General features: G+C 39.2%; 1 protein-coding gene and 1 long non-coding RNA gene across 5 annotated transcripts in view; both read left to right on the top strand.

Annotated features, from left to right (window-relative positions):
* Positions 1 to 23,038, top strand: part of draxina (dorsal inhibitory axon guidance protein a) — a 75,310-nt gene that overhangs the window by 37,113 nt on the left and 15,159 nt on the right. Inside the window, 2 exon segments of one of the 4 annotated variants that reach the window (NM_001033727.3) lie at positions 7,683 to 8,166; positions 10,707 to 10,906. In NM_001033727.3, the coding sequence (NP_001028899.3) occupies positions 7,701 to 8,166; positions 10,707 to 10,906 (666 nt within the window). In that variant the 5' untranslated portion in view covers positions 7,683 to 7,700. 4 annotated transcript variants of the gene reach the window in all.
* On the top strand, positions 15,573 to 22,904 carry LOC147841736 (uncharacterized). The gene is made up of 3 exons (XR_015502626.1): positions 15,573 to 17,331; positions 18,848 to 19,251; positions 19,303 to 22,904. It is a non-coding gene; the product is annotated as an uncharacterized LOC147841736 (long non-coding RNA).

The following is a 23,038-nucleotide window of genomic DNA, read 5'->3' on the forward strand; positions in this document are numbered from 1 at the left end:
GTTTACCAAATGAAGCACCCTCAATCTTGGTACAAATTTCCTCTGGCAGGAGTCTGTTACCCAGCCACATATGCTGTTTTCTTCATTTAGTCTTTGTGGATGAGTTCTTAACTATATCCCATCATAGTCCCCTGACTAGCAACCATACTCAACGATCTCTGCATAGTGTGAGGTGGATTTGTGGCTGATAAGGCTGGTCCAACTATCGACCCACTCAAACTCAATACCACATCCCCATTGATTTATCATACACTTGTGTCTTCACAGAGTAGAATAACGGCCTGAGTGAGCTGCCAGTTTGATGAACTACCCTTTCCCATATTGAAGAATATCTCAGAGAGCCAAACACACTAATGCTGACATCAACACAATGTAAACACACTTGTAAGACAATAAAAGCATGTGCAATAACTCAATACCAATGCTAATTGATACTAATGCTAATGGTAGCCCTAACACAATAGAAACTGGTATTTACACTACAAATGACTGCACAAAAGAAACACTACTGCAATCTACAAACTGTTTAAGACCAGTTTATACTTCTGCATAAAGTGCATGCAGTAGTTTCAGCATGTTGCCTTCATACAGTCACATACCTTTAGATGTACCTTGATTTGGACCTCACAAAAAATGTATAAACATAATGATGCAGGGTGCAAGATCTTTGACTGGTTGGTTTTCCAGCAGTTATGAGTGAGGAGTGCGATTGTTTAACAATGTCAAGTCCTGCGGAGGAGCTCTGGATGTATACAATACTTGACAAAAGTCTTGTCGTCTATCGTTCTAGTTGATCATTTGGTGTCAGAAGTGGCTTACATGAAAGTCAAAGGCCTCTAGATTACGCTTATTTGACCAAAATAAAATATGACCATGCCTTAATTTTTAATGATTTAATTAGGACAGTAAAGTCTGACTTTGCTTAGACAAAAGTCTTGTCACTTAACAGAAATAATGTATATAGAATATAAAGTCATGTTGCAGTGGAAAAAAAATGTATATTGTGTATGACTCCCATGAGCCTGGATTCATACATCTCTGCAATGACTCAAATAACTTTCTTGTGGGATAAGAAAACATTCTTGTGGGACTCCCAGAGTTCATCAAGATTCTATGGATTCGTCTTCAATGCCTCCTCCTTCATCTTACCCCAGACATGTTCAATAAAGTTCATGTCTGGTGACTGGGCTCGCCAATCCTGGAGCACCTTGACCTTCTTTGCTTTAAGGAACTTTGAAATGGAGGCTGAAGTATGAGAATATTTTGCCCTCTCTGTTGGTTTGTAATGTAATAGGCAGCACATTATACAGCACATTATACCTCAGGCTGTTGATGTTGTGCCTTTCACTCTGCAGATCCCTCGCACGCCCCCATACTGAATATAACCCTATGATGTTTCCTTCACCAAACTTGACTGATTTCTGTGGGTTCCAATAGGTCTTCTGCAGTATTTGTGATGATCAGGATGCAGTTCAGCAGATGATTCATCTGAAAAATCTGCCTTCTGTCATTTTTTAAATGATAAACTAGAAGCCAAGTTATTATTTGTTGTTCTTACAACTGGGATTGGCAACAAGACTTTTGTCAGGTAGTGTCTTTTATTTTGTTTATTTTATGACTAAAGATGTTGAACATTCAACATGGTTGAACTTTCTTCCTTATGTGAGTTTGAGCGCCTTCTACAGTAGCATTGCACTACATTAGTTTTTTGGTTTAAACCTAAAATAATGGCAAAGAAACTTAACAAAATGGAACATAGAAACCCCACTTCCAGTATTGCCAGAGCAGCACAGATAGAATCTTGGCTATTTGCAAAGTATCTGAGTACAGAGAACACTTGACACACTAGTATAAATCAGGCATTAGACAATCATGAATCCAAATAAATGTATTCTTATTGCAAACTGTAGTGCATCTAAATAAAATGTCTGCATATGTAAAGAGCTTCTGGGCCATGCAAAGCACTTCAAATTCCATCTTAATTTGCTGTTATGTTTAGAGTAAAAACAATAGGAATGCCGAACTGCATTTCCCATAAAATTCAATATATTTGTTATATGGTATGCTTTATTTTTACAATATAATATGATATAAGGTTGCACGGTGGCTTAGTGGGTAGTACTGTCACCTCACACCAAGAAGGTTGCTGTTAGAGCCTCAACTGTACCAGGAGGGGTCAATTGGCATTTCTGTGTGGAGTTTAAATGTTCTCCCCGTGTTTGTGTGGGTTTCCTCCGGGTGCTCTGGTTTCCCTCACAGTCCAAAGACACGTGCTGTAGGTGAATTGAATAAACTAAATTGGCCTAAGAGTATGTGCGTGAATGCGAGAGTGTATGGATGTACTGCACCACCTCGTCGCCATAATATAATATAATATAATATAATATAATATAATATAATATAATATAATATAATATAATATAATATAATTTAATATAATATAATATAATATAATATAATATAATATAATATAATATAATATAATACCAATTAGGGTGGCATGGTGGCTCAGTTTTTAGCACTTTCGTCTCACAGCAAGAAGGTTGCTGAAGGAAAATGAATTAATGTATAATACCAATTAGGCTGTAATGGTGAGAGATGAAGCAGAGTTTTGGGGTTTTTGTTTCTTAACAGGCTGTCTAATCACAAGGCACTAGTAGTTGTTCTGACTGGGATGTTTGTTGATTCAGTCAAATCAACGGAATCATCAGTGCACTAAAATCCCTTAATGCAAAATGTTACAAAAATAAATAGAATTTATTTTGTGAAATAAAATAAATGCTGAAAGCTGAAAACTGAAATAGACCGCGCCATTGACCAGCTAAAGGCTGGTCTAAAGTTAAATGCAGAGCGTGCTAGATTCGCGCCTACTATATGCAGGTCCAAATGCTTACACATTGCTCAATACACACTAGATGTACAACAATACACAAATATCTTTACATCTTTAAATTTAAGGATTAAAATGTTACAAAAATATTATTTTCTACATAGAAAGTTTTAGTTTATCCATGACAATTTGCATTTGTATAATGTGATTATTATTAGTAATATTATTTATTATGTGCATATTTATATTTGCTTTAATAAAGTTTAGATTTGTCTTGGTTTTTGAGACATACTGTCTGCATCACTGTATGGGGTATAAGATTAGGACATGTGTTTGGATATAACTTAACTAACTTATATAACTATAAGTTTTTTGACCACACTTACTATTACACATTATTATTGTTCATTTATTTGGTTGCTGCAAATAAATCTGAATTTAGAAATAGTTTTGAAACAAATCTTTACTCTTAACAAACAAAATTAAATATGTAGGCTAATGGATGTCTTTAACAAAGTGTGCACAACATCGTTTCCTTATCCACAAAAGTAAAGGTGTAAAGAGTAAAAGTAAAATAAAGAAAAAGTAAAGAGGTCGAATGAAGGAGGCTCATGCTTTATCCTCGCGCAGATGGTCTGTTTAACTCTTTTCTCACTAGTTTTGCCACTTACAAAGTCTGCCATTTAAATAGGCGAGTTTGCGAGTTTGCTCTTTTCTCGGTTGACCTGAAACCCCAACAGGTGGATGTGCCGGAGCACTTTGTCTCTGTGCATAATCAATTGCTCCGAGAGAGGGCAAAAATCAGCCAGTCGTCAAGAAAATTGCACCCTCCGCGGGCTTGGTGAGGACCCGCGGAGACAGAGAGAGCCCGAAGGGGAGGGCTTTGTATTGCTAAGCTCGACCTTCAAACGCAAACCGCAGAAACTGACGGTGACGAGGAAGAGTGGAGACATGGAAATACGCGTTCATCAGGTCTAATGCTGCAGACCAACCCAGAGGACGAACGCACTGGAGGATGCGCTTCTGCGTGAGCATTCTGAACGGCAGCTTGTGCAGACAGCGGTTCAAAACGCGCAGATCTAGGATTGGCCGTGACCCACCGCTCTTTTTGGGCACGATGAAGTGTGGGCTGTAAAACCCGCTCTCCATCTCGGCTGGAGGGAGCGGCTCGATTGCATCCTTCGCCAGGAGGACAGCAATCTCCTCTCGCAAGACAGGGGTGGACAGGGGGCTGACCCTGGTGAATACACACCTGTGACTTGGGGGGCCGTTTCGCGAACTGAATCGTATAGCCGAGTCTGATTGTGCGTATGAGCCACATCTTCCTGATCTTCCTCCCAGCGCTCGTGAGCCACTGGCGAAACGCACCGAATCTGCAAGCTAGAAAGCATAGCGTCCCAGACTGGCTGATTTCAGGCTGTCACATCCGGGGAAGTGGAAAAGTACTTTCATGATTTTTTCATGGCAGTAAAAAGTGCCGTTGGAAATGGGTCCCCGCACTCCAGCGGGGAAAGAGCAAGTTTCCTCTTCTCCAGATGGCCTGTCCCAGGGACGCCTCGCGGTCCGTTGCTGGACTTAGCGGCGTTCTGGGCAGGGGGGCTGCCTGCTTCCGAGGTGTTCGACGCGCTCGCTTAGCCAGAGGCGTGTGCAGGGGCAATGCAGCTCTCGTAGGCGGGTGCCTTCGGCGAGGAGCAGGTATGAATGGCACGGCGGGCGGAGCGGGCTACGGACCGCTGATAAGACATCACCCATCAGTTGCTCTCTCACAGCCTCGAATTCCTGGGTGAATTCACAGACGGTGTCGCCGAACATGGCTTGGGATATGGGGAAGTCAAGAAAGCGGACTTTGTCGACTTCGCGCATATCACCCAGGGGTGGCGCTCCTGGATCACTAATGTGGACATCGTCCTCCCCAATGCACACGCAGCGGACTCAGTAGTCCAAAGAGCTAAGTCGGCGGCGGTGCGAAGTTCGTAAGCCTGGGTTGGACCATCTACAACCCAAGGCCGAAGCAGCCCGGGAAAGCACTGCTAACATGTCCGTTTCAGGATCCGTTTGACACCGCTCACCTGCCCGGAGGGGGCAAGCAGGTCTGGATCATCATCGGTCAATGAAAGCCCACCCTCCGATGCCGCGGTGGACGTCTGGTCTCCGGTGTCATCGAGCGTAAGGGCTACCATCTGTTAGACGGATCGCTTCCCCCGCCCGAAGCTTGGATGGAGCGCTTAGAGTAGCGGGAGGTCCACGGGCCCGTGGGCGACGGATTATTTCTCGCTAAAACCCTCAGATCTGCCCGAGTGCCCGCTGCAGAGCAGGGGACAACTGGGGTGGTTTGCTTTTTTGCAAAGGCTAGCCGCGATCTACTGCGCAACAGTCACAGCATCGCAATGACGACATGAACTGCCCGCGAGCAGCGTATTAACATGCTGGACCCCCCAGGCATGCAACGCAGTGCCCGTGCCCGTCATCCGAGGACAGGAAACCACCACATCCAGAAACGCACAGTCGGAGCGCCGTCCTAAAAAGGACGTGCTGCACGACTGTGTTGCTCCTTCTGTGAAGTTTGCAACTTTATACGCACCGCTCTGGAGGACCGGACCCAAAGAACGCCAGGCAAGGGAGAAACCCAGCTCGACTATCTGCCGCTGCGTGTACACACTCTGGACCAGGAGAATGCTCTTGTTCGCTCGGAATTGCTGGATCACAGCAGGAGAAACCCCCATCGACTCGATCAGAAAGTCTCTGAAGCGAAAAGGATGGCGTTTGCTCGCTCCAGGTGTGCTTATATGCTGGGATAATTGGCAATGAAGCACACCTGTGCAAGCTTACGCTGCCAATTCATTGCATTCATTGGCTCGTTCAATACTGTTTCAGACAAGCGGGTTCTGAACCGAATCCTTCCCATATGTGGATTTTCAATATCAAATCCACTTAATAGCACTGAAGTTCCCCAACCGAAGGGGAGCGGTAGGGATTAAGCCAAATGAAGGTTGTGTAACTCTTATTTTTATCCACAATCTTACTTTCTCTCTCTCAGATTTCACTCCCCGCAGCATCTGACATCATGTACCTCACACATAGAATATGCGTTCGGGCTTCCCCTACCATAATACACCTAAAACATGGATTGCCATAAAACTAGTCAATGGCAAGGAAGCGTTATGTCTCGTTAACTGCAGAGGAGAGAGTTAAACAACATAATTTATTGATTTGATGCACATCATTATACCAGCCATACATGTAAAGCGATAATAATTTCCTTCAATTCGGTCAGTGGCCGTCATTCGTGAACCAATCACCATCTGTTTGTTCCATTACTCCTTTTTTTAGATGTTTACTCTAACTTTCTTTTGCAGACTGAAGTGCGTCAAATGCTCAAAACGCCTCATTCGTGCCACAGGATGTCTAATCCCATCTTTGCTATAACTTCACACATAAATCACCTGCGTCATCCACGTCTGTTTACTGCACAAGCATTTCATGTTATGTTTGGAGTGTGGGCACAGGTAGATGTCATTTTTCGAGAGACACCAAATACATTACGTGCTTTGCATATGCAACCTCTATAACCTCTCATGTGAAACAGTTAATTGCAAACTGAAATAAATATAATTTGATTATATGGTTTGGAATTTGATGTTTTATGATATTATTTACATTTTTTTACGATTATTTTGGTTTAAATAAAAAAAAATTGCAGGATCACAAAACTGTGCAGCTTTTTGTTGATTTTGTGTTGGATTCAGCGATCACAAAATTGCTAGGGGGTCTGTCTAATTAACATATATAAAGTATACCCAGATAGCATACGAATGTGGGCCACTTTAAGCAGTTATGTGGCACTGATGGAATTCCTTCGGCCCAGACAAAATGAATGTGAGCCTTATGTGGCCCATGTAGAAAATTATACATTTGGCCCAAATGACATAAGACAAATGTGGGCCACAGTTGGCAAAAATGTAGCATAGTCATTTAAGGGTAATCTAGGTCTAAACATAAACTGGCTCACACATGTAGGTGCAAATGTGGCCCAGTTATCTTAAGACATATATGTGTCACTTTTGGCAAATATTTGGGATAGTAAACTCTGACTATTGCGGCTGTGAGCCTAATGAGGCCAAGAGAAAATATGGCAAATGTGGCCCAGTCATTTTAAAACATATGTGGGCCACTTTTGGCAGAAATTTGGCACAATAAACTCTGGCTAATGCAGCCGTTAGCCTATAGCCGCCCAGAGAAGATATGGCAAATGTGGCCCAGTTGTCTTAAAACATATGTGGGACACTTCTGGCGAATATTTGGCACAGTTAGCTCTGGCTAATGTGGCTGTGAACCTAAAGCGGCCCAGAGGAGATATGGCTAATGTGGCCCAGTTATCTTAAAACATATGTGGACCACATAGACTAAAGTCACCATCATAGAGAAAAGCATTTAATAGGGCCAGTTCTGGTTTATTTAGTTGAATTCTGGCTAATGCTTGGTATTGCAATGGCTTATTTGTGGCCCAGATCTGACAAACAGGAGCGAACCGCCTAAAGCCATCATTCCATTCAGTATGTGGTATAGATGTAAGTGTCTGGTGTGGGCTGAATCTGGGCCAGAATAAAAGCAAACTGTGGCCCAGAATAGGGTCAGTTCTGGTTCAGTTAGTTGAATTCTGGCTGGTGTGTGTTATTGCTATGGCTTAATTGTGGCCCAGATCTGGCAAACAGGAGGGGACTGCCCAACTGACATCAATCCATGCCGTATGTGGGTCGGATGTAAGTGTCTGGTGTGGGCCAGTTTTGAGCCACATGGATTTTGCTAGCTGGGTGTATATTCTTAACTGACTAGATTTTGCTCTTATCTGCAGGTGGCCCTGTGTTTGAAAATGGTGGCTCCTGGCTTGTGTCAACTCTTCATTCTACTTCTTATAACACTGTCTCACACTTCGCACAGCTCTGAAATCTCATCTGACAATTTCAAACAGAGTCTGACCACCTCCACCACTACCTCCAAGGAACACCCTGAAACAGGACTTACCGGTGGCAGACAACAAAAGAGACACTGGTCAGGCAAAGAACGGGATAGTGCTGGGCTGTTTTCTCAAAGGCATATGGACAGACTGGAGGATGATGGGACAAGTATGGAGGGTCTGAGCCCCGTAAGGCTAGAGATGGGACCTGGGGACACTATGAAGGCAGAAGTTCACGGTGAGGTCAGGGCTTCTGCTCAAATGCGTCAAGGAAGTCATCCAGCAGAAGGAGAGTTAAATCGTAAAGGCAGACGACATAGTCACAGGCTTCTGGCTGAGCACAGAAAGCATGGAGGCAAAAAAGACAAAGGTCGAGGTAAAGGTAATAGAGATTTTCTTGATCACACTAACTTATTTAGTCACATATTGCATTCTACAAAAAAGGTTAAAGATATTATTGACAGAAAAATGACAGTTCTGTTAACATTGGCTCAGCCTCATATTACTCCAGAACTGCATGACTTTTTACATCATGTTATTACATCATGACTTATATTATGATTTAATTTAATTGTTAAGACTACATAACAGGGGGATGCGAATGACATTATAAAGTACACTATTCCCTTGAAGATATTTCTGATATGTTCTCAGGTGTTTGTTTTCCATATCAAACTTGTGAAGTTTGAAATTACAAGGAAACTTTGTGTACTTAATATTAAGGAAAAAGCCCCAGTCAAATGTCTGCAGCCATGCCTCTGTTTTCGGATGTCTCCGTTTTCCCCCAACCACACTGACAAGGAGCAACAGTGTTTCAAAACCAAAACAGTCCTTTCATCCTTTTCAAAATGCTATTTATTCGGTGCTGGAAAACTCTGCGGTAGTCTGGATGGAAGGCGTAACCGTATAAAAATTAGAGCGTTTTAAAACTGAAGCGAATTAGTGTAAAAGGGGCCTTAACACCACTGTTCTCTTGTTCTCATGTTAATCCTATGAGTGTAAAATTCATTCATTCATTCATTTTTAGCTTAGTCGCTGTATTAATCCAGGGTCACCACAGCGGAATGAACCACCAACTTATCCAGCACGTTTTTACGCAGCGGATGCCCTTCCAGCCACAATCCATCTCTGGGATACATCCACACACACTCTCATATAATACGGACAATTTAGCCTCCCCAATTCACCTGTACTGCATGTCTTTGGACTTTGGGGGAAACCGGAGCACCCCGAGGAAACCCACACGAACGCAGGGAGAACATGCAAACTCCACACAGAAACGCCAACTTACTCAGCCGAGGCTCGAACCAGCGACCTTCTTGCTGTGAGGCAACAGCACTACTTACTGCTCCACTGCGTAGCCATTGAGTGTAAAACCTCAGTCAAAAATAATTTACTTGGGCGGCTTAAAGAGATCTCACTTACTCTTTCAAAATAAAATAAACCTTTCCATGATTCTATCCATGACCCTTTCAAATATGATCAGTATGGAAATTTTCATTTTAGTGGCTTTTAGATAATATTATAAAAACATTTCAGGACTTTTTAAATCTACCTAAGGCACATACCTACTATATAGATGTCAAAGAACAGTTTAATCAACACACTCTGTGCACTCATTTGTTGTTCTCCTTTTTTTCTATTTTTCTATTTATATATTTTTTAAATTTAGAATAAAGAAGTATGATTTTTTTTAAAAATACAAATTATTTATTACATCATATATCATTAGCAAAAATAGGAATCTGTTAAAGTTTTAAATAAAAAAAACTGTGTCCTATTGTATTTTACACAAATAGCAAAATAGCAAGCACAACTTTCTTTTTTGTTGAATATGGCCATTTAAATAATAAAAAAGCGATAGTGATAATTTTCCTAACCTCTTATCTATAAAAGTCAATTTGAAAATTCATGAGCGATGCAGTGGCACAGTAGGTCGTGCTGTCGCCTCACAGCAAGGTCACTGGTTCGAGCCTCGGCTGGGTCAGTAGGCGTTGCTGAGTGGAGTTTGCATGTTCTTGATGGGTTGTGACTGGAAGGGCATCTGCTGTGTTAAAATGTGCTGGATAAGTTGGCGGTTCATTCCGCTGTGGCAACTCCAGATTAATAAAGGGACTAAGCTAAAAAGAAAATGAATGAATGAAAATTAATAGAGAACAACAATAGCCTAATTAGTATTCAAATTAACTTTAATATGGACCATTATTAAACACTAACACCAACAATCCATCCTAACAAAATCAGGGAAAGAAATCTAAAAAAATAACACAGTTCCTCATGATAATAACAGAGCAATTTATTTTCTTTATGTTATTTTCCATTCATACAAAAACTTTTTTACAGATGTAAGGTGGAGTAGACGTAATATTTATAAATAGACACAATAGACATGGAGCTTAAGGTTTTATAACAGAAATGCAATAGGTATATATTTATATATATATTATTTGGACTAAAAGCCTACAAATGTATATTTTGATCATTTATGTAATTCCCTCTTCAATAAATATACTTTTCACAATATTAAAATTGTCATAAAAAGAAAATAGTGTTTACAGCTACAATTTTCTTGTTTTGACAAATTAAAGTACAGACCTTTTTCAACTGGTTATTTTCAAAATTTATGATGGCACAGCAATTAAAATAGGACAAATAAGCTCATGTATGGGACAAATTCTGGACTTTTGTCAGTGCCTTTTGTCAGTGACTTTTGTCGAACTGCTCGATATGCGTGGAAAAAAATGTATGTATTTTACAAGAATTCCCTGAGGTGTCCATTGGGCTCAATATGGCATATGTGTAGCAATAAGGATGTTTTAGTCTCAATTTGTGGTTTGCATAGTGAGTATCTTTCTGTTTTTCAAGCCATTTCAGTTGTTTGCCTAGTCCGAACTATAATTTCTAATTATCTTTTTCTCCTAGGGGATCTCAGCGACCCTGAACCAGAATTAGACTCCTTGCTGAAGGACTTAAATGCATTTGAGGATGGTCTAAACACTTCTCCACCCAATTACAACAGTGTCCCTCTCAATGAAGTTCCCTCCCCTCTCTCCCCTATTTTGGTAACCACGGCAATCAAAGGGCATCCCCCAACACTTCCCCCAGCCTCCACCAAACCCCAGGTACCCTGGCAAGTAGAAGCGACCTTGAATATAAAGGTCTGTTGTTCTGTTCTGAGTGTTTTGTTTTCTAAGATGCCGTCATTCCTCTCATATACACTTAGGATTTTTTTAGGAATGTTATTTTAAACAAGATCTTGTCACCCTGATTTTATTTTTAGAAATGCTTAGTCTGTTTCCTATGATACTTGCTGCTTTCAGGTCTATGGTAAATTACATTCCAAAGTGAACATCTTTATTTGAACCTCACACCGTGGCAGCTATAGATACTGAAATGCTATTTGGTGGCAGTAGTGGAGGTACTTGTCATCCTTGTGGTGTGTGGTGCTTCATCACACAGATTTATTCACCTGTGCTTCTGTGCTGTGCTTATTACCCGCCCCAGGCTGGTTTGTACACAAGTAAAATTGCCCCGCTCACTTTGCGCCAGAGAGGAGGTGGAGGAGGGGAGCTGTCACCAGACCGTGTGAAGAGTGAGGTGTCGCTCGCCCATCCTCCTGCTCCTCTTTCTCACAGCCATCTGTTCTGCTCCGTTCTCCTCTCTAGATATCGTTTCACCACTCCCTGTATTTATTCAAATTCTCTTGGGAACCATTAATATGCCCAGTTACTGATATAAATAACTAGATAACTAAAAACTACATTTGCATTTCCTCATGAAAATAGAAATGCTTACCAGGCAGAAAATGTATTCTGTTTTTGTTCAAAAGAGACCATTGTGATTTGTTACGGGCATTTTCTTATAAAGAATATATATATATATATATATATATATATATATATATATATATATATATATATATAAAATATGATCTGCAAATAAATGTAGAGTGCCTGATAATAACAAAGTATATTCACTCAATAAATAGAATGAGGAAATCTTTGTTTTACAAACATGAATAAGAATTGAGACTACGTGTCCTGTGCATTTCTGCATACATTTTGGGATAGCTCTCTGTGCAATTGTAAATAGCACATTATGAGTTTGTGAATTGTTTAACCTATTTTGTATTTTAAGACTTTTAAAATGGGGTATAAATTCATCCCATTTTGGCGTTTTGAATTCTTTCGAACATAATTAGTTGCTGCTTGTCAATCAGACAATGCTTCTATGTTTGTTCTTTCTTACTGTCAATTGCGAAAAAAAATTATCAATAAAAGTGTCATGATAAACCACTGTGAGTTTAACTGCAGCCGCTGCATGATGAAGGTTTTGATACAATTTTCCTTCACCTCCTCTTGCGGGTGGACCCACTCTGTTTGCGCTATGCACTAGTCACTACTAACGGAATGGAGTAGGAGCACACAGTTATGTTTTGTTAAATAAGTTGCATATAAAATTTCTGTTTCAAAACCGCCCAAATTTTGTCAAACCACCAATAGCAACCAATCACATTTTGCTTAACAATCAGTGTGGGAACAGGCACATAACATTAATTATAGCTAATTAAAAACTTTAAAATAGACTAGAATAGAATAGAAATAGAATATTGTTATAATAATTAAAATAAAACAAGTAATATAATTTGTTTAACCCTTGTTTAAAGCCTTAAGATGTTAAGGAAACTCGACTACACCACCTAGTTTTTTCTTTGCCATGATGACAGTACGTAGTAATTTACTAAATAAGTTTCAGTATACAGGCCCCCTAGTTTTTTTGCAATATTTTTTATTTATTTTATTTATTTATTTTTTGCGATTTTTCATGATAGAAATGACTGATTTTGTGGCGGTAATTCCTAGAAATTTGCAGACAATTTTGCAATGAAAAAATACTAATAAATATATATATATATATATATATATATATATATATATATATATATATATTTACCATATTAGATAGCATACTACTGTATGTTAGGTGTGCAATCTGAAACAATAACAAGGGCACAAATCATAAAAATAAAGCTTTATTTAAAGGGTACCTATGGTGAAAAATCTACTTTTCAAGCTGTTTGGACAGACATGTGTGTAGGTATAGTTTATAGACTGTCATATTGGTTTGATATAAACACACCCACTCCTTTTTTTTCCCAATTTAACTACATAAAAACGGGCCAATTGGAGCGGATTTCAGACCGACCGCAACTTGACATAGGAGTGCGGTCCCCCCACCCACCATTATTGATTGACAGGCGCATCACCATACTCAGTTTGTTGTTTTTTCACGTCCGCCATTTTCAGTGAGTGAGTCAAAGCGATATCACTAAAGGAACATCCTTGTTCTATTTTTAGATGTAAGGCTCATTGGGCTCAACACAAGATCAATATTCTCCACATTATCGCTCTAATCGGAATTATTGTTTGTACCTTTAGGTAGGTTTGCAAGCATGTGTACTTTTCATTGCATCTACCTTAAACTTCAGCCGTTTGCACTTCTCACGATCACAGAAGCTCCCTGTGATCTTAACTAGGTGCAGCTGGAAATGTGCAAACATGTTGCCTCGTGCGCATCTCTATATTGGAAATAAAATAACGAACTTCCCCTATTTGTCTTGGTGTACAAGCTCGGCACTTGAAACTAGCACACAGTTGGTGGTAAAACTATACAAAGACACAAATGATTTTGTACTCTCTGCTTGGTCTGTGTCCGAGTCATACATGTCCGGCTGAATGATGTTCTCTCACTCATGTCGCTTGCTTTTCTCTGTCTGCTTGTCTGTTGCAAACACAGAACGGGGGAGCTCTTGGCTCCGCCCCCTTGTTGTTACGTTGGGCGGGAAGCCGAAACTTATTTTCATGTGAAGCAACACGCCCCTTAAACAGCGAACTGTGTACACACCCCAACATGACACTTTTTAACACTTTATTATTAAAAAATCTGAACTGTGTGTTGAACTAACCCTTAACTGGCACACTCAAAAGAACCATAATATTAATATTAAATCTTGAAAACAGGGTAAACTTTGTGACCTTTAAAGCTTTATTTTGGTCTCTTGTCAAGACAAGATCTAAAGCAAATCTAAAACGGTAGGGATTAAGCCAAAGGAAGGCTGTTTAATTTTTATTAAACTTAATAACTTTGAAAGTTTTAACTGAGTTTATTAGGTTTACTAGGAAAGTTAAGGTTATTAGGAAAATCATTTCATAATCATGGTTTGTTCTTTAGACAATCAAAAATATAAAACTATATTGTTTAAGGGAGCTAATAACATTGACCTTAAAATTGTTTTTATAAAGATTAAAAAGTATTTACACACTAATTTTTAAATTTTTTTTAAAGAACATTAATCTGTTCATTAAGCAGCATTTATTAGATGTAAAAAATAAAAAAATTCATCATTAAAATCACTGAATATGATTTTAATGATGAAACTACTTTTGAACAATTATTAATTAGTGTAATATCATTTCACAATTATAAAATAAATATTTACTGTATTTTTGATTAAATAAATGCAACCTTGGTGAGCAGAATAAGCTTATTTTTTTTATAATACATTTAAAAATTGTTCTGACCCCAAGCTTTTGACGATAGTATATATATACACACACACACACACATATATATATACATACATACATAACAGCAACAATTATTATATAAATAAAAAGACAGCCATGAATATCCTACAGCCTAAATAAAGCTTACATGAACTAGATACTAACTGTACTGCACATATCTCCAATGACAATTGTAGATTTAATCTGTGGCTTGAAAAAATGTAAGCCAAACAACTCTCCAGGAAATTGTTAAATACATCACAATGGCATTTGAAGCTGCCTGCAAAGCATGAACACAAGTTAAGAAAGCCACCCTTAGGACAAGAACACTCATTAAGGGAAAAATAACACAATGCACATGCATGCTTCTCTTAAAGCTGTGAAGATGCTTCTCAATCACTGAGCTGCACAGTTGAACTGAATAAGGTCATATCGCAATACACTTAATGCACAATTTACAAATGCACATCATACTAACTGCAATGTATGCAGCGCTATATATGCACTGGATGTAATTCACACATAAAAATACCAGGCAAAGCTGTGTTTGTAGATTAAAACATATTTGCGAATAAGTTTTTTGTTTGCAAGTTGATTTTTATAAAATTGTGAATTTCATTCATGTTTGTGAAATCTATTTGTGGATCTCAGTTATTTTGTGAATATGCTTGTTTTCTTGTCAATTGCTTTCCATTTATTTGTGAATGTCTAAAGTGATAACAAAACAGGGAAAAAAACGCTAAAGACATGCGGGCATTTCTTCTCGCTTTCTTTTTACTGAACTAGTCTGCAGTAACGTAAACAGGAGACTAATTAGAAAACAGATGGCAAACCAAAAACTCAGGTTTAAACAAAGAGAGGCAACACAAATGACATCCATTCCTAATATGTGAGTCCTGTCTCACACTCAATACACTACAGTTATGGATATAAATACAGCACTATGACATACAAAAGAGAGAGATCGACTTAGAATTTCACTCACCAGTTTTATAATGATCTGATCAGTTGTATTTAGAAATTACGTTGGGTTTTTCTCCTATTATGCAACCACTGTCACTGTCTTGTGGATGGATAAAGCCAACCGTCTTTGCTCTGCTCAATGAAATACTGATCAATATTTATAAAAATAACAATCAGCCTACATTCAACAACTACATTCTCGCTTAAAAAAATTCAAAAGTACAGTATGTTGTCCAACAGCAGCAATATTTGTCAAACTGTAGTGAGTTTATTGATCTGCTGTCACTATTTGTGGGCGGAGTTATACACAAGAGTGAACAGGCTTTAGGAGTTCTGATATTGCAGAATATTTCATGGCCATCAGCCAATAAGATTCAAGAACCAGACAGAACTGTTATATAAATATATATCGTTTGTTATTTAGTTTAAATTAGAATCGGAAACTATTAAAGAATATCAATAGTAGTAGTTTTGGCAAAATGTAAGTGTTTTGGATTATTATAGATAATTACAGTCAAACCAAAAGACCAAAAACCTTTTTGTTAGTTGAGCTGTCTGGCTCAACTTGTTATGCTTTTTTTTATAAGATTTCAAATAAATCTCTGGTGTCTTCAGAATGTGTCTGTAATTAAAGCTCAGAATACACCACATATAATTTGTTATAGCTAGTCAAATTTGCTCGTATTTGTGTGTGAGCAAAAACATCTCGTTTACACAGGTTCTTTTAGGTAGTTTGTTTAAAATTAAATAGGATCAGGAACTGAAATTATGTCATTTCGAACTAAACCGAACTAAGTTCATTTTGAGTTTCAGCATTTCAGCAGTTTGAAACAGCTCACCAAAGCAATTTTTGGGGGGAAGTTTGTTTTGGTCCTAAACATCTTTGAGCCAACACTGGTCCTGGTTCTTTTCCTTCCTGTGGTTCGTATCCACACAGTTCAGAGTCAGACAGGAAAAAAACATCCAGCACAACAACACTTATTTAGCAACATGAATAAACTGGAAAATTGAGAAGCAGAGCTGGTACAAATGTATACGCACCTGTACTATCACAGTACTAGATTTTAAATACCCTTCACACACCTGATGATAAGCACAAGTGTATCATGCCACATCTGATAAAATTCTAAACACTCAGTTCAATTCAGTGTCTTTCCACTGCAAATAGAAAACAATTGTATATACCATGGTGGCACTTCTTGCTGGAGAAGGTTGTTTGCCTTAAATAAAAATGTTTAGATATTCTGTGTGGAGTTTGAAGTTGGAACTTAACTGGCCTAGTTCTCTTGTTAGAATGAACTGCAGCTACTCCAGAGTGACCATGTCCATTCTTTATGTTTATTCATTTGTGTGGATATGTACAAATTGTGTGGTTTCTGTCAGAGAATAAAAATAAATATGATGAATATATAAACAGCAAATCTACTTTATCAGATATGCAGGCTTCAAATTCAAGATGCAGTGTTAAGAGTAAAGTCAATACAGATTTAGTTAAGAAAACAGTCTTAAGGACTTCTTTGGAGATGGTATGATCCTTAAGTACAACTTGGAGGCAAGCCTTGACCGATTTGTCCGATACTATGCCAAATTGTGATGCATGACGTAGGTAGAATTTGAAGTGGATTTTTTTCTAGCTAGTTGCTTTCAGAGGAATGGTTTCATTTCAGCAAAAGCCTCTGAGAGCTCACTTTTCTTTATTCTAAAGTTGGTGCCTCTGTCACTGAGGAGTTCAAAAGGCTTTTCTTTCCTAGCTATAAAGCGCTTGAGGACTAATAATAAGGAATCTACATCTATGTTGCATAACGATTCGAGATGAACACACCTTGCAATGAGACACTTAAATATTATGCCACATCTCTTTCCATGCTGTCTGCCTATTTGATTGTGTAGGGACTAAAACAGTCCATCCCGGTCGTCCAGACCTTTTTCAGTATCTGAATGCATCAGACTTAATGCATCAAATTCTTGGATTAAGAATTTTGTTATGGGGTGTTCTGGTGTCAGCACAATAGGGTGTAGTGCGTCCTCTGGTGTAGTTGCAGCTAAGCCTAATTTACCAATATCTCTAATCAGGCCTATATCAAAATCTAATATTGAAGCAAGGAATCTCAATCGATATTTTAGATTATTAGATTGTGAGCTTGAAGAGCATGCACTTCGCTAGGAAAGCTTTCAGCCTGGGCACATTTGAGGACACTTCTGTTCTGGTGCTGCCCCACACAGGTACTTATGTGTGATCATGATAAGGTCGTCATATGATTTCCAGTCATCTAGTTTGGGTAAAAAGGCATGACTACTAAGTGAGATGTTACCGCAGAATGAAAATTAGCATTTTTCTGAATGTACAACTGGTACCAAGGGGTGAATCGGCCAGTGGTCTGGAGGTTGACACACACATTAGCCGCTTTACCACTATCGTGCTGGATCGTTCTTTAAACAGAACTGTTCCATTTCGTGCCAAACCGGGCCAGACAGCACGAATACGGTTTCATTTTCCACTGTCGTGCTGCGACAAAGCTCTTTAAAACATTACACAAAATTCATCAGTAGTTGCCTTGGTAACGCAATGTAAACGGCTCCCTTTGTTCAATTAAAGTTAAATAAGAGCCGAAACTAGGTTTTTTTTTGTTGTTGTTCATAAAAGCGAAAGCAGCCATGTGACTAAACACTGTTATGCCGCTCTATCAAATAGGGGTGCTAAATATAGGTACATGTGCACCCTTATTTATTTATATGTTGCGCAGCTCTGGCTAAATTTTATTTGGAGGGAAAATTACCAAAATGTAACGTGATGATTGAAAATAATTGGAGGGGAAATAAATAATATTTAAAATCTCTGAACATAACAGAAAAATAAACAATGATAAGACAACAATTATAGTGCATTTGTATTATAGTGGCAGAAATATCATTTTGGACAGGCCTTGTCAAAGGTGAGCGGGCACTTTCACTAATAAAAACACAGCACATACATTATTTCATTTAACAATCAATTAAATTACACTGCGTTTTTATATCAAAAGTTGATAATGATATAAAATATACTACATTTTGATGGTAAAATAAAACCAATTAAGCGATGACTGTTATTTGTTTTACTATTCAAACAATAAATAACGAATGCAGCAAGTGAAATAAAAAAAAAACGAATATGAAACAACACATATAGCAGGATTTAAAGCATATAAAGCACTATAATATTTAGCAAAATGCTGCTCTATTATCTTTTTATTTTGATCATTTTATTTTTATTATTATAATTATTTTTGTGTTCATAATTAACTAACAAGCTGTAGGCGAATTATTGCTTGACATTTTAGAAAATATTTGCGTGGCTATAATAAAGATCCCAGAGAACAAAAAAACAAAAACACAGAAACATGTTACATGCCTCATAAATGTCATATAACTTATGTATAACTGACTCATATAATTGCCTATAGCTGAAATTATGAAAATTGCTCATTTGATTTTTATAAAACATGTCAAAACGTATTGATATTTTTTTAAATAAAAGCAATACTGACATTTAAGAATCCATATTTATTTAATTCATTCATTTTCTTGACTTGTTTATTAGTGCATATGCTACAATATAAATCATACAACAGTACCTTGGACAGTTACAGTGCTGCTCCGTAAAGCTTTCAAGCAAAGTCTTTTGGACGGCCGACATTACAACACGCCGTCCTTCAGGTGGTTTTGCCAGTATTAAATTAACAAGCTGTCCTGGCTTTGAATTAAAAAGTGCAATTATTTCCTCATTGTTAAAAGAGTCTGCAAGTTCGTGTTCCATGGATATAGTGATGTTGTTGTGGAATTGGACATCGACGATGCTAAGCGTGTCTTTATTCGCTTTATTCGATGCGCAGCAGGAAAAAAAGTCAGCAGCGCAAGTCGCTGGCATGTCTCTCCCGGATCAGAGCGAGTTTTGTGCTGTGAAATACTGCTCTGCGTGCAATAAACTCACATTCAGGCAGGCGAAGTAGGTCTGTATTCAAGTCAATGAAATAATAACTTTAATGAATAAAATATCTTCGTAAGAATGTGATGAGTTATTCACTTATCTGCCATAGAGACTGCTCTATGGTTTTAAAACCCTTTTCAAACTGTATCGTTTAGACCTGGATCTTTATTTTATAATAAATGTACTGTAGTTTATTGAGGACGTCTGATGACTAGCGCGCTTCTGCTGAGCCAGCTGTGGTAGCTTAGCAACAGAGCTGCGACGTCAACACACAGAATCTGTCGGCACAGTTCAGCACGGTTGTCTAACCGTGCCGAGAATTCCGGGCCGAGAACGGTTTGTAATCGTGCCGCGCCGTTCCAGGCTCAGTGGAGAAACAACCGTAACCGTACCGAAGTGTTCATAGAATGGTTCGGTACGATAGTGGAAAAGCAGCTATTGTGGACTTTGGTTCCATTTGCAGATATGGGAGAGATCTGTGAGGGGCTTACCCATACCTGTCAACCCTCCTGTTTTTTTCTGGGATTTTCCCGTATTTTACTGTTCCATCTCGCTGTCATCCCATGAAGGTTTTCTCCCATATTTCTCCTGTATTTTCAATCTTGAATGGTGGCAATAAATATTAAAGAGCCGAGCCTCTCTATGCACAAACCATACCGCTGAACCACCTGGGGACGCTAATTGCTCGTAAATGTGAATTTGTTCTGTACTTTCATTTTATTTGGGCATGAAAACAAATTGAAATAAATACAAAATCAGCTGGATTCCTTTCCTTTTCATTACAGGTCATTACAATCTTCAAAACAGTCAGTTCATGTAGCGGTGCGTGACTGTCAGCTGACGCACCCCATAGTGATAAATAGACGCTGTTTTTCTGTACACGTGATTTGAAGTAGAGCTAAAGTGGACACTCTTGGTTTTGGGTGCGTGTTTAAACAGACATATTCACATAAATAATAAGATTAATATCATCTAAAAAGGGTGATGTGGTGGCACAGTAGGTAGTGCTGTCGTCTCACAGCAAGAAGGTCACTGGTTCTAGCCTCGGCTGGGTCAGTTGGTATTTCTGTGCAGAGTTTGCATGTTCTCCCTGCGTTTGTGTGGGTTTCCTCTGGGTGCTCTGGTTTCCCCCACAAGTCCAAAGACATGCTGCTCTTTAATCAGAATGTTTAATCTATACAGTGAAGAAAAGATACATGAGATTTGACAACTTGGTTAACGGGGGTCGGGGGTTGGAGGGTTTAGGGTGGGCATATCCCTTATTACCCCTGGTTATATCATTCATTCATTCATTCATCCATCCATTCCTTCATTCATTCACTTTTTTCATTGGATTAAGCTCTACTTTAGAGGTCGCCACAACGGCATAAACCGCCAACTAATCCAGCATTTGTTTTAGGCAGAAGATGCTCTTGCAGCTGCAACCTAGTACTACGAAACACTTAGGGCCTACTCACACTATGCCCAGGCCCGTTTCCCGGATCGTTTGAAAAGTGTGAGTGCGCTGAATCGGGCTTAAGCACGGTTCACTTGGCCGGCCCTGGCCCGGTTGGAAGAGGTGTGCCTGAGCACGGTTTACTTGGGCTTTGGCGCGGTACGCTTGTGTGTGTGTGCAAAACGCGCCAAAGCCCGAAACTGAAAGCGAGACGTGACATTTAAGGGACTGTTTCATATGGATTTATTAATCATTCTTACTGTTCTGTGAACGCAAACTGCCGTAGTTTATTAAAGACGCAAACTCCTCACTTCACGACAGCTGCGCGCCTTCAGCAGACCTCCTCATTCCTGCAGCACGAGGGCTTTATGATTGTTTATGAGCGTCAAAAGTGGCGGATCTGTTCGGCGAAATATCTGACTGCGTGTCCCCACATCCCTAAGGACTGTTTGGCGAAATATTTGACGGCATATCAAATGACTGAAACGATATAACTAGAGAAATCTCCACTGTGCTGCTGAGTGAGAGAGCGCTTCTTACTGAACAGCTCAGCAGCGATGACGTAAGCGTGCCGAACCCCATTTGTGGTGTGAGCGCGGGCCGTCGGGGGAGACGGGAGGGGGGACAAGCGTGCTTTGGCCCGGTTCGAGGCAACTGTACCTAGTGTGAGTACGGCTTTATTCACACATACTTCAGACAATTTAGCTTACCCAATTCACCTAAAGCACATCTTTGGACTGTGGGGGAAACCGTATGAGACACAGGGGGGACATACAGAAATGCCCAACTTAGTAGTTCATTTAATTTAAACCCACATTAATCTTCAAGTCTTTGAAAAATTAGGTGATGTTGTTTAATATAATGAGATAAATTAAAATGTTTTCTAACATTGGATGCATGTAAAACCTCCAATCTCATTAAATGCTAATATTTACTTTTAAGTAGCAGTGTTTATATTTCAGGTACCGATGTGATGTATACCTTTATTTCAGACAGTGTATTTTAGGTCTTTTTCAAAACAAAATGAGGAACCTTTAAAATGGTACATAAAGGGACTTTAAATAACACACTAAAAATATAGATTTGAATTCAGTTATTTCTTTGTTTAAATTCTCTCTGTTCTTCACCTCTCCAGTCATTTGACTCCCAAAGGATCACTGTCCACAATGCTGTTTACTTGTGCTATGTCAGTGCCGCTGGCAAAGACACAGACTCTCCATGAGCTTACTTGCTCACAAATGTGATGCCAGAAGCCATTGGCAGACTGTACATTTCACAGCTAGGCCTTCAGTGGCATCCTACATTAATTAATCCACCTCCTAATAACATCATAATGACACCACAGCTATAGAAACAATAAATAAATAACAAAACCATAAAAAATAATAATTTTACTGTCTAACAAAGCATTGCATCACAAAAAGGTAGCTTATTGGTTTTAGCAAAAATAATGTTATTACAAGCAACCAAATTATACAATTTAACAAGCTGCCACAGCTGCTTCATAATAGATTAAGGTTCTACACTCACTGGCCACTTTATTAGGTACACCTTACTAGTACCTGGTTGGACCTACTTTTGCCTTCAGAACTGCCTTAATCCTTTGTGGCATAGATTCAACAAGGTACTGAAAAATTCCTCAGAGATTTTGCTCCATATGACATGATAGCATCACGCAGTTGCTGCAGATTTGTCAGATGCACATCCATAATGCGAATCTCCCATTCCACCACATCCTAAAAGTGCTCTATTGGATTGAGACTGGGGACTGTGGAGGCCATTAGAGTACAGTGAACTCATTGTCATGTCATGTCTTACATGATTTGCGCTTTATGACATAGCATGTTATCCTGTTGGAAGTAGCCATCAGAAGATGGGTACACTGTGGTCATAAAGTGGACATGGTCAGCAACAATACTCAGGTAGGCTGTAGCATTGACACAATAGCCGCGTTTCCACTATCGCGCCTAAAGCGAGCGAGCCAGGGCGAGCCAAGGCCAGTCACGTTTCCACTGTCACTTCCGGGGCCTAATCAGGCAAAAGCAGGGCTTACTTGGGGCCAGCGGCCGGCCTTTTTCGGCCCGCTGAATACCTTGGGCCAAAGAGGGCCAACTGGGGCTTCGGGGCAGAGTGAAAGGAGAGGCGGGCACAGTTTTTCGATTGCACATCACTACATGCGCCATACACATAAATAAAAAAAAAAGAAATAAAAAAAGAAATAAGGGAAAGAAAACATCTGGAACAAATTATAGGCTGGAGTCTTTTTGCGTATGATCGGCCTAATGTTTCTCTTTTAAATGTAAGGCTGTTGCATAAATTAATA

Source organism: Danio rerio, chromosome 11 (assembly GCF_052040795.2).
Source record: "Danio rerio strain M-AB ecotype USA chromosome 11, GRCz13ab, whole genome shotgun sequence".
In the NCBI taxonomy this organism is placed as follows: Eukaryota; Metazoa; Chordata; class Actinopteri; order Cypriniformes; family Danionidae; genus Danio; species Danio rerio.